General features: G+C 37.7%; 1 protein-coding gene across 1 annotated transcript in view; it reads right to left on the bottom strand.

Moving 5' to 3' along the window:
• SLC30A9 (solute carrier family 30 member 9) overlaps positions 1 to 12,845 on the bottom strand; it is a 33,888-nt gene extending 21,043 nt beyond the window's left edge. The window contains exons 1-9 of the mRNA XM_054291972.1: positions 12,749 to 12,845; positions 10,773 to 10,949; positions 8,361 to 8,423; positions 5,517 to 5,616; positions 4,635 to 4,727; positions 4,333 to 4,415; positions 3,231 to 3,289; positions 2,448 to 2,515; positions 1,028 to 1,130 (exon numbers count right to left, since the gene is read on the bottom strand). Of these exons, the coding sequence (XP_054147947.1) occupies positions 1,028 to 1,130; positions 2,448 to 2,515; positions 3,231 to 3,289; positions 4,333 to 4,415; positions 4,635 to 4,727; positions 5,517 to 5,616; positions 8,361 to 8,423; positions 10,773 to 10,949; positions 12,749 to 12,845 (843 nt within the window). The remainder of the gene's footprint in view (positions 1 to 1,027; positions 1,131 to 2,447; positions 2,516 to 3,230; positions 3,290 to 4,332; positions 4,416 to 4,634; positions 4,728 to 5,516; positions 5,617 to 8,360; positions 8,424 to 10,772; positions 10,950 to 12,748) is intronic.
• Positions 12,846 to 13,271: the final 426 nt, after the last annotated feature.

Below are 13,271 nucleotides of genomic sequence, written 5' to 3'. Positions count from 1 at the left end.
GAGTAGCTCTTCAATGTATATAATACCACTATCAAACTTGGTTCATCTGTACATTGACATACTTGGCCAAGTGAAAAATCACACACTTTAATACTTAAATTTATGGGGAGGTCAGCCTTATAAGTTGAATTAGGAGCACCCCTGTCTTCACTTTACCCCTGGATCAGCTGAAACATTGTGTGAAACCATCAAAGTGAGCTGTCAACTCAGTCTTTCTGGACAGAGAAGCATACTGGGTCCAACTCAAGCAAAAAGTTTGCCAAAACTATGTTAATAGATGTTTCAAGATACTCAGTCTGCTCTAAGGTCCCACAGATTCCTCAAATTTGGAGGAGCACAAGTCTGCTGCATTTTATAAGTTACAAGCAACCCAAGGATTCCCCTTGCCTGAACTGCAGGAGCCTTTCCTTCAACCCTTTAAGGGCTATTCTTTCCCCACAAAGCCTTGCAATATAATTTCAAGGTCTCATAACATATGCTTCAAGCACACTATAGGAAACACTGGAAAAAACATTAATTTTATCCCTGCACATTAATATTGCATGTTCAACTCTGAGCCTGCCACTCCACTTCTCAAACTAAACATGCCATGTATGTGGCTACTTGTGCTGTGACAGGCTGATAGGTAATCAAGGAATAGAAAAAGAAAACAAGATGCTCAAATTCTCATCATTATTCTACCTAGAGATGAATAAGTAACAAAGTCTGTCATCGCATTACAGTAACTGACAGGAAAAGCATTTCTAGTTAACATTTAACCAAAACACTAACCAAAATCATTTTAGTTTCAAGTATCACTCATGATCCATAAAGAAGCTGAGTACAGTTCTTATTGCAACTCCACTCTTTCACTTTATTTCTAAAAATCTTCAAAATCTATATTCTGACTTCTCCTTTCAACACTTATACAAATTTAGAAGCATCCTATTTTTTTTATTCAAGTGCATTATAACTACTGTAAGTATCTGTCTTTATTCCCAGTTTTATTCCAAGTACTAACTTGAGCAGAATGGGAAAAAATACGCACCTGGTTACATGTGTCTGCTAAAGAATGTATGGCTTCTGAAAACATACTTGCAGAACCCGTGTAAACCCAAGCAAGCAACTTAAAGAAAAAATTCAACCCATTTCTGAAAACAAAGAGAAGAAATAACAGAATATTTGATGTTAAATATTTCCAGCAAAGCCAGGAGTGCAGTACAATCATGTGTTATCTGCCAGAAAGGGGTCAACTCAAATATCAGTTTAATAATTAGAGAGCTGTGCAAACAGATAATTGATAGAGATTTTCTGCATGGTTACTGTGAAAAAAGTCCTTTCAGCTAAACTTGATAAAGATACACAATTTATTTTTCAGAAATCATTAACTTCTAAGCAGTTCCAAATAAGTTACACTTCCTGAAAACTACCATCACACTCACTACTCAGAACAACTAATTTTCTACCAGTGGGAGAATACAAGTCTTTACAACTTCCTTATCTATTGTTTCAATGCTTTGCCTCCTACACATCCTCCACCAACACTGCAGTGCAAGGTTCATCCTCAGTCTGAGCCATTCTCAGTAGAATACAGATGTGAGACAACAGACAGGAAGATAAGGCTGTCACTGGTTTATATTGTAAAAATTATCTATGGAATTTCTCCATTAAGATGTTCAGTGTAAATTGTAAAGACATTTTTACAACTACAGGTTTACTGGAGTAAACATTGTCTTATGTTGCACAGAGGTAACTATTAATACCAAAGTCCAAGTCTACATTCTCACTTCAAACATTATCAGAATCAGTAGGTTAATTGCTACAAACATATTGCATAGAAAATCAGACTAGAGAATTCTAATATCCTCCTCTATATTTTTAACATGAGTTTCACTTATTGCCAATTTTTAAAATGTCTAAATAAATTAAGTGTTATAAGAAACTATTAGCAACATTTTCTAGTGGCATATTTTAACATGTGCCAGAAATTATATTCAAGTCAGAAGAAACAAATCCAGCAGCTTCTGAGAATGCAGCTTTCAATCAGAAAAGAAATAACAGTTTACAGAGAAAAGCGAATTATTTTCTGTTGGTCATTTAGAAAATCTTTAAAATGTATTAAAAGCTTCCTCTCAAGAAGGAGCAAGAAAAATGGACAACTTTAAATACCTGCTGCTTCAGATCCTACAAAATTTTGGTTTTTACTTTAAGAAACTATTATAGGGTAATACACTCCAAAAAAATTGCTCTTCTCTCATCAGAGATATATTCAATGCCTGACCTCTATGTATTGATCAATGTATTCACATAAATTCTCTTCTATGTCTCAATAAACAAATGAATCTATTAACTTTAGTTACAGACACAGGCATCTTTGTCTTAAATACACACACTGTTACTACTTCCAGGATAATAGAAATAAATTACTTTTTATTGCATAAACAAAACTTTTTTCTTTTTTTACTTACATGCAAATAGCTACCATTACCACCTTCCCTGGTCCCTTGAAAAACATAGCTGCTGTACTGGAGCGTGGCTACATAAAGAAATAACAGATTATTTAATAATTAAATCTTGATCTCATGAGACACCAAACATACAAATTAAATAAAAAACTTTGCACTGCCCTGCATTGCAAAAGTTCTTGAAGGCAACTAATTTACTACTAAATGTTCAGCCAAACCGCAGTTGGGTCTCATGTATTTCTACAAATGGTTGGCCATTAAAGAGTTAAACTCCAATGAAGTCTCCAGCAGAGGCCACTGCAGCCATAAGGCCCAGAGCCCACTAAGGAATCATTCTGTACACCCAACCACCTGGATCTAGGGTGTGGGTCTGCTTAAGCAAAAGGGAAGGGCCAGCAGTGCATAGACAAAAGCAATCATCTTCTGGGGTCTTTTTTCTTAAAGAAACTTACTTAGGTTTTTTAAATTAACAATATATTCACTACACATAGTAAGAGGTTATTCTTGAAATCATGAGTTGCATGATTTTGACAAGATTTGTGACAGCTGCAATTTTGACAAGAAGGCAAGAAAGAAAACTTTCTTACTGGTGGATTACATTGCCACAGTAGGAACCAATTCAAGCTGTCATCACATTTACTACTGCATAACAACCAGATATAGATCTGGTATATTACAGTGCAAAAAAATCTTCCAGTAATATTCAGTTACACGAATTTACCTTCAAAGAGTGTCATAACACATTTCACTACACTTTTCTAGCCAAACACTTGAAAATGACCTTACCTTAGTATTTCCAAAGAACTCCTTGTATTCCCACAACAGCCTTTGGTTTCTGAACAGATCTGCAGTAAAAAAATTTGCATTGTGAATATGTATTAGCAACCAGTAGCTTCAGGAATTGAAGTCTACCTTTTTTATGCAGCAGCCAACTTCTAATAAGAGCTAGATGGTCTATGAAAGAATTCCTCCCTTGATGTTGTTAATCAGAAACACATGTTGTTATACACTCATGCAAAATGCCAAATACAACCTGTAATGATCCTATACATTTTTACCATTTCTACCAACAAATGATAATGCATAGGGAAAAAACTCAAAGTACACTTCTGCAAATTCATTTTATTTATATCCAAAAATTATTCTTCAGGTCAATAAAGATTTTGAGGCTCCTCACTACCCTTTCAGTACACTTACAGATACCTCAACAGGTGTCTGCAGTTCCAGCCTTTTCTGACAGAAGGGTGTTCTTGTGGCACAATGTTCCAAAAAAAATTGACCTCTCATTTTAAGGTGCACACCAGACTAAGTATCTTGAAGCGGTATTGCTTCTTGTGTGATTTTTACTGACTAGACAGATCCAAATACGTCATGAACTACTGATTTGGCTGTACATGGTATTGATAATGCCAGCAAGGATTACAAAAATAATATTACACAAAGAAAAAAACATGATTTGGGGGTACTTCTCCTCTTCTGAAACACAAATGCAAGCTGAATTCTTCTCAGAGGAAAAAAATTAATGAATAGTGGCATGGTGTAAAGATTTGGATCAGTTTTAACTCTTTTCAAAATTCTCAATTAGATAAAATGCAAAAGCATTGAAAATGTAAATTATCATCTAAAAACTGAAAGCCCCCCCCCAAGAGTATGTCTACAGAACACCAAATGCATGTTCTTCCTGTAGCACAAAGGTGATAAATTGCAAGATAGTAACAGACTGTATCTGCATAGATAGTAACATGTTACTCTAAGATTATGCCACAAAACCTAGTCAGCAATTGCTAGTTACAAATTTACATGCTTTCAATAAAGTATGCTATCTTGTAGATTCCTAACAATCACGCTTCTTGTGACATTTGAAGGTATTTGAACACTACATACTCACTTTCTCTGTACTTGATCTCTGCCTCTTTACGTCGTTTTCTTTCTCTGGCAAGAGCCTCTGGACTACCCCAAACTTCAAGAGACCTGCATGAAGTAAAAGTATCTTAAAAATGTTTCTATTCATGCAACTTTTTTTCAAGCATAAAACCATACTGTTGAGTTTTTTATACACAATGTAATTATATAATCATGATATAACATATGTTCAGATAGAAAATGGAAAACATTGCTGCCCTTTCACATTGCAAACCTGACTTTTAAAACTCTTCTCTCTCTCATAGCATCCTTTTCAAATGTTCTTACTTTGCCTCTACATCCGATCTCAGGTACACTGTGAAAGTCTCAGTGTCATCATGGGGACTTCGTCGTTTAATTTTTCTCAGCTGGTCTAAATCACTAAGAAAAGTGGACAAAGAGTTTAGTGTAAGAAAAGGAATACATTGTTCTAATTTGACTTTTATGTCTGGGTGATGGTCCACCATTTTGATATTGCTAATTTGTTGTACAAAAATAGTGAAGTTGTCTAATTCAAACAGAACAGACAGACAACATGAAGCAAGTGAAAACTTTCCTCCATTGAAAACTACTGTTTTTCACATCCAGAAGTCCAAATCATGTCTTCATACTATGAAATACTACACACTAAGCCAAAGAATTAAAACACTAAATAATAAAACATTCAATGAATGATCTGTATGTAACTGATAATGCACACATACGATAAACAAGAGGTTCTATGAATTAGCCTCCCTAAATGGAAATCAGCAGTCATGTGACAAGAAAATTTAATCCCAAAATTTACACTCCCAGCACAAACTGCAAAAGGCTGAAGATAACAAAGCTACTTGGGGAAACAGACAGAATTCCTGTGCTGAGCTACACATTAGGGCATCTAAACCATTATGTAAAAACAGGAGGAACAGAGGTGTCTCCCTCCAAGCAGATTTATGGTCTCCTGAGTACAAATCAACTACTTTAAGAAGAAAGTACTGAAACATGAATATTAAGTGCAAGCTCCTAGTCCACTGTAAAACTAAGCAAGAACTAGCTTCAGCCACTTACAATTATGTACACCACAAAAACATTTAGAAAAATTTGTGCAAAATCACTCTACAATCACAACTACTTCTCATGCACATATGAACAAATATTCAGAATTTAAATCTCAACTCAAACCCATCATACCTGGATTTAAGACAAAACTCATTTATTGCTCTGACTCCAGTGATGAAGTTATTTTGTGTGTATTTTGGTCCATACTCTCTTTTTTTAAGGACTGGTTTCACTTTAAAAAAGAAAATAGATACACAAGTCACTCATAGAAACTACAGCAAGAACTTCAAAAATTAATTCAATCTAGGGTCATACTGTGATATCTCTTTGTGGAAATCTGAAAAACAGTGTCAGTGATACAGAAAATTGCCAGTGAAGAGAAAGGTATCTACCCTATTGTGGAAATGAGCAAGGTAGAATGATTTACCTCCAAAACTGCTACTTCCTAAGCTGCAGTCCAGGGTTCTCAAACCTAACTGCCACAGTCAGCTACTTCTCCAACTCTGATGTCAGAGATGGTGTTTGGCTACATAAATAGCATTCAAATACAGCCATTTGGAAACCCCTTGAAAAAAGCTGTTTCATTCAATATTGCCATTTGGAAACCCTTGGCCTAAAAACTGAAATAGCAACAGACTGCTCCATTTCTATTTTTTCCAATAATTAAGTCCACTTTCTGCTGTTAAGACTTTTGACCTTTGCAGAGCATACAGACTGTATACATAATTTTTCTCAACTATTATGTTCAAATTTAGTAATCTTAACATTGGGCATTTACACCAATTAAAAACATACATGATTTATTTATAATGCTTTTTATGTCTGGAAGATGTGCTCTCATCACATCAGATTTTTCATGCACAAGGAAAAGAATACCATACATATTCAGAAAAATTATAAATGGAATTTTAAATTTATGCTATTATTTTCTACTGGTCGTATGTACATAATTTCATCTTACTCTCAAATGTAAGTCACTGCACACTAACATGCATTAAAAACACGTTTATTGGAAGACAAGTTACATTCAGAAGAATATAACACAACTAACAAACACTGTAATGTAACTAACATTACAGAATACAGCTTAAAACAAAAAGCTCAGATTCTACTGGTGAGAAGACTTTAGGAAACACATGAACTTCTTATAAATGACAGGATTGATATGATTTCTATAGCTGGTCCAGAACTACTCCTTAAGTCACAGGATACTTACAGAAAGATACTGCTTTTAAAGACTTTGAGAAAATTTTTCCCAGAATTCTACATTGCCTTATTTCTGTATTTTGATGCTTAACAGCAAAATATATTGCTTGACTCTCCATGACACACTAACAGCACAGGTATTAATATTTATCATAATAATCTGATTTCTCTCATCCAATTTGAACTTGAAGAATTTTTTAAGTCCCTGAATAATCACATTCATGCCACAAAGCTCCTGAGTGAAGGTGATGAAAAAAACTTTAGATATTTCCTAAAAACAGTACACAATTTACTGAGGTTAGAACAGGCTGATCATTTTTAATAAAAAACACTTCCCATCTTTTATTTAAAACAAATATATGCCCAAATCATATTAACCTCACTAAAAACCAACACATGGATTTATCAAAAAACTTACTAACTCACCTTTCAGAAATACAGGTATATTTCACTAAAATAAATCACATATTGTACATTGTATATATTGTACTGTAATTGTACATTGCACAGCATACCAACAATCCTACTCCTAGTTCAAATAACTGTATAAAACTGTAGTAAAAGTGGAGGGAAAAAAACTCTATTTGGTGTTTCCAAAAGAAAGACAAGCTCAACAAAAGATGATGTAACTAAAACCCTTTAAAAAGCACGTTTAAGATTAGTGAGCATTTAAAAATGTTACGGTCTTTCTAATACTTAGCAATACTTGGAGCGGTAAGCTTCTAAGCCAGAGCAGCATTTTAAGATTAGAATTCTACTTTCTAGACACTAGCAAAATCCTTGACATAAACATTTCTCCTTGCACATCTTTAATTAAGAGAGAGGAAACTCTCTACTGGAACATATATCTATTTTCACAATTATTTCACAGAAATTTCTCCTATCTACCTTGCATTTTTTCCCTGCATGCATACACCAAGAGACAATAAATCTAAAGAAACTGACATCCTCCTGCACCACTGGGATTGAGAAGGTAGAGAAAGCAGGAAAAGATTAAGCCTGGGAAGAAGTGAAGGGTTAGAGGAAGGTATTTTAAGATTTAGTTTTTATTTCTCAGTACTGTAGCCTGATAAAATAGCTGACTTTCCCCAAGTCCAATCTGTTTTGCTCATGATAGTAATTGGTGAGTGATCTCTCCCTGTCCTTAACTCATAAGCCTTTCAGTACATTTCCTCTACCCTATCCAGCTAAGGAGGGGAGTGACAGACCAGAGTGGGTGGGCACCTCGTGTCCAGCCAGTGCCAAGCCCACCACATTACTGCACACGACTGGGAATTGTACAGAACTCAGATTAGGCAGTTCATGTGGTCAAAATATATTTAGAAGCAACACTGATTAGATTAACTCAGTAATAAGAAAGAACAGAGGAAGACTTAGAACAAGGAACAGGGAAGATCAAGTATTCAGCTTAGCCACATTAAGTCTGAGAGGGAGAATGGACACAACTGAAAACACACAAGGAGGACAGACTGCAACAGCACATGAAAAAACAAATCAGTCTTCTCCTGATGAACTCTGCAGCTTAAATGAAAATTACAAACAAACACAGAAGAGTGAGTAATTAGAAGGAATAGTGCTATGCTTGGTTTTTATGAGTCATTTTGAAACAAACTGTACCAAACAAAGCTGGCACACAAGTGTGTTTTAAAATGCTATTCACATAACTTGCTTACACAATTGTTATGTCTGGAAGAGGAGACACAGTTTCCCTTTTTTTATTGACTACTAGCAAACAGCAGGAAAATTCCAATACACTAAGTATTTCTTTACCTTTTACTTGGATTGGCTGTTTAGGTGAAGACTGCTTTTGGCCTGCATTGGTTGTATCTTGTCCTATAAAATAAAATTAAAGCTCACCGTAAATATAGAAGTACCTACTTTTCTTTTTAGTTAAGAGTTTGACTAACATTAGAATATATCTCAATATTGCACTGCACTCTGACAATTAGAAAATGTATTTGCCAGATTTCCAACACTTAAAACACTCAAAAGACAGAAATAAAAAAATTAACAGAAGCAAATATACGTAATATAGTATTGATCAATAAACTTCTAGCAGCTTGCAGAAGAATTTGTAACATACACCACCCAAATTTAAAAAAAAATATTTTAACAGTGCACTTCTGGTTCGGGACAAGTTTTATGCAAAACTTTAGGTTAGTAAATATAATTAATTCTATATGACTTACGGCTGCTATGTATCAGAGTGTTTCAGAGCTTCCAAGCTGGGATTTAATTTTAAGTGAAGGAAGGTTCTTCATTTACAAAAAGTTAGCTCCTTAAAACACAAAATATTTAAAGTAAAACCCACAACTCATAGGTAACAAGCTGGAGCTAGAACAAAAACAAAGTCTTTCAGCTGGTTTTGAAACCTGAGGATATGATCCTATTTAAAAACTCAACAAAATATAACTTACCATAGTGAAATGAATCTTAATATTTGGAAAACTACAAATTCCAGTAATTTTAGCGAGATTTCTAGTTAGAAATCAGAAGTACTACTTGGAAACTCAAGCAAATATTGCATCCCTGTCTCACACATCTCAACACAGCTTTCAGAACAAAAACCTTAGGGTTCTAACATGTCAAACCAATATACTCACTCTTTTGTGCCCTACCACTCTATAACATTGGAGGTTTGCCAGACATTCATAATCATTCACAAAATTAAAAATTACCTTATTCAAAGTGATATACTTTTTTAAACTGAAGATTTTTTTAGCAGGTTAGTGTTGAGTAATGAGGTACTCCTAGCCTAACATGGTACTTAAACTATTTCAAGATCAGATTCTCTCAAAGCCTGCACTACATAACTATGTTTCAATAAGGCAATTAGTTAATGCCCTAAAAGCAACTGAGAACTACAGCTAATAACAATTAAGGATACTTTTTTTGAGAAATAACACTTATAAATTTATGAAGTTGATCTGACTACATAGCAAATAAGGTTGCACTATAACTAACTAGCATTCCCTAAACAGTCATCCCCTTCACTTGAAAACAAAAGAAACAAAATCCCTTTGTTTTTCCTTTCCTTTATTTTCTTACCTGGGAAAGCACAAAAATACTAAGACTATATCCATGCACAGAGATCTATGTACATCAAGTACCCTTTCAAAGTTTTCTACCTCAGCTTAGAGTCAGAACAAAATCACAGTGCATCACTGAGGAAAAGGATACAGAATACTTCCATTCACAATCAGTTTTTCAGACCAGTAGAGGTTGATATAACAGAACTTTCAAGACTGAACAATGTTTAAGAATCACTTTTGTACTTCCAAACACCAGAATGTAATCCTCTTAGCTGGCTACAGTTACTAGCTTTTAAAGACTGTTGCAAACCCCAGGAATTTACAAGTTACTAAAGAAGGAACAAATAACTGCTATCCTGACAAAGAAAAGGAAATTTTCTTTAGAAGACCACTCCATTGTAGACAAAAGCACAAAGAAAGAGAGCTTTCATTTTGAAAAGCATCTGTTATCTCCTAAGCACAGTCTTCCGAGCCTGTATCTGTGCAGTCCCACAGTTAACAAGCACCAAAAATAGAGGATGTTACAATGAAGCAAGGACAAGACAGTTCTGAATTTCACAAGCACCTAACAAGCACCAGATCGACAATCAAACAGCAGGGAGGGTCAGGTTATGCACACTGTATCAAATGTTTAACATGAATGCTGCAGTTCTAACAACTGTCAGATTAGAAAGCTACAGCACATGAAACAGCTCAACCTTCTTTACCAGTCATTTATAGCCTGGCCTTGACATGCCACAATGCTCAAAAAGGCACTCATTCAACCTTTATCATTAATTCCTTTGACACAACACACCAGAAATACTACCAAAATAAATCAAATAAACAAGCAAAGTTGTGAAAGATGAGTAATACATCCCATTTCATATCCCTTAAATTACTTAAGCCCTTTCAACCTCCACATTTTTTCCACCATCACTTTAAATTTGATTACTCTAAACTTAAACCCTTAAAATATCAGAATGACAAAGAAATAAATTTCAGCATTCCTCCCTGCTTATGCACTTGAATTTCATATAGAGATGCCTACAACCCAAAATACTAAGAATTCTGCAATCGTAATATCATACAATTAAAAAAACCCTGTTATCAGTAAATATGTTCAGCTTTTACATATTTATAAATACTCTTTATTGTAGCTTAGTATTACCTGTTTCAACTTTATGCAGGGTTTCTCCATGGGCTGATCCATTTGTATCTTGTGATCCAAGATCTTTCTTCTGACCATTGGAGGTATAAACTCTCACTTGACTCATCAGCTGCACAGGCAGGCGATTACATGGCAGAATATAAGACAGGCTCCCACTTTTCATTGAAACTTTCCATCCTAACAAGGGGAAGAAAAAAAAGCTGTTTCAGGCAGCCATTTTGGAAGGAGAAAGAAGGCAAAGCAGTTCTGCTCTGGCAGCAAAAGTTATGGAAAGTGAGCTTTTAAGTACTGACATGTGCTCATCTTACCCATGTTTATGGGTAAAATTACAAAATGAGAATACATAGCATGCTTTCACTACCTCCCTTCAAACATCCACTTTTAAATTTCATTCTAAAACCAGAAAGTTTTTCCCACACTCCAGTATGCATTTTTCCCAGAGACCTCTGGATGATCTTAAGGGTTAAAAAAACACCAAAACCAAAGCTATTTGACAAGATCAGCTTTGTGACACATTGTCTCATTCTAGTCACACTGCCTCAAAGTCTTTAAAAACCATATATTGATAAAAGAACAAACACAGATCACTACAAAATCATTAGCCAGGGTTGCAATTTCATTTCACTCTGTGCACTCTGTGATACAAATCATGGCTTACCAATGAAGAGAAACTGAACTGCATGCAAATTACACAGCTGCTACAGAAATCACATAGAAAAGCAAACATTGTACAAAACATTTTAAAGGGTAGTGTCTTAAATTTTGCAGCATTCACAAGAGACAAATTACAATATAAATATGCAAAAAGTCCATTGAGAAACCACTCTGGGTAGGCTATCTTCCATCTCAAAAGATTAGCCAAAATCAGAGTTGCAGTACAGACCAACCTGTATTAGCAATCAGTTTCTTTCAGGGAGCACAATATTTCTGTAGAGAGGGTAAATAACACCTCCAACCAGAAATGCAGCAGGGAAACTGTCTGCTTTGGAAAGCACTCACTAAGAAATAAATACATTTTTAAATTAATTAAGAGGTGCCAGTAAATAAAGTCATACAAAGCATGACCACTTAACCATGAATAACACAGCTCTCACCAAAAAAAAAAAAAAAAAAAAAATAGTATTTTACAAAACTGTCCATTCTGTAAAAGTCTCAACAGCTTTCCTTTTTTTTTTTGTATTCTGCACACCTGCATGCCTACATGCACCGACCTGAACCTTACTGAAGGAAAAATTTCCCTAAAAAAGGGCAGCGCTTACTGACAGTTGTCACAATGTGACAAAAGCCCTTAATACTGAACTCAACACAGTTCACAGAACTCACTGATTACGAATTTATAAAACCCTACAATAAACACGTGGTACAAGATGAGCAGTGTTGTTTCCTATGCTTTGGTGATGCTAGAGCAGTTAAAAACGGGAAACTTAAATCAGCACATTTAGAGGGCATTTGTCCTACTAATTCATGCACACACAAGAAATCGCTAAAAAAAGAAAGAGCACTTGCTGCAATTTAACCGTGACTACGCAAAAAGGGGGAAAACTGCTGGGAATTCAAATTCCATGGGATGTGTTGCCTCCTCGGACCAACACCAGCCCTGTAAACCCGGGCTATATTTTATGTAATTCCTGCAAACTTGGGCCCGGCACGGGCATGACGCGCCCGCTGTGCGTCAGACGGGGCTGGCACAGCCCGGCCGAGGACAGCCCGGCCCCGCACTGCGCTCACAAATCGCCTGCACGTTTTCCTTCTTTTTACCGCCGACCCTCGGGAAGCAGCCGGCGCTCCCCGTATCGCGGGTGCCCGCAGCCGGGAGCGGTGCTACCGCCTCGGGAGGGACCCGGGCTGCCAGCGCCGCCTGCGAGCGCCGGCACTCGCGGCGCCCCAGGCGCAGGCGGAGCTCCGTCACAGCTCCCGACGAGCCCCGGCCGCCGCGGCGCGGCGCGGCGCAGCGGCCCGGGCCCCGCAGGACTCACCGTGGCAGGCGCGGGGCCGCGGCGCCGCCTGGCACCGCAGGTACAGGCGGTAGAGGCCGCGGCAGCCCCGCCGCTGGGCGGCCAGGGCCGGCATCATGGCGGCGGCCGCTGGGCAGCGGCCGGCAGGCGGGCGGCGATTCGCATCGGCGGAGGCCGGCGCGGCTGCGGCGGAGCCCCGCTGGCCCCGGGCGGCGGCGGTGGTGGCCGGAGGCGGGCGGCGCCGCGGCACCCGGATGTGCGGGGGCACCGCGGGACCGCGCTGACTCACCCGCCCCGCCCGCCGCGCCTGCGCCTGGCCCGGGGAGCGGGGCCGCGGCTGCCGGGCCGGCCCTGGGAAAGGGCTCGGCCCCGGGAAGCGGCTCGGCAGCAGCTCCTGCTCTGTTACCGTGCCTGGTGGAGGGTAATGCATACGGCTACGAGTAACAAACGTACGCGCGTTGAATTGCTTAGCGCAGCTGAAACACACATTAGAGTATTTTTTAATAGGGTCACAGAAATAATTAGGTCGAGCGGACCTCCGAGG

This window comes from Melozone crissalis, unplaced genomic scaffold, assembly GCF_028551555.1.
Source record: "Melozone crissalis strain CALT ecotype California unplaced genomic scaffold, PUWL_Pcris_2 ptg000006l_1, whole genome shotgun sequence".
NCBI lineage: Eukaryota > Metazoa > Chordata > Aves > Passeriformes > Passerellidae > Melozone > Melozone crissalis.
The sequence above is the reverse complement of the archived record's forward strand: the minus strand, read 5'-3'. Positions and strand labels throughout refer to the sequence as shown.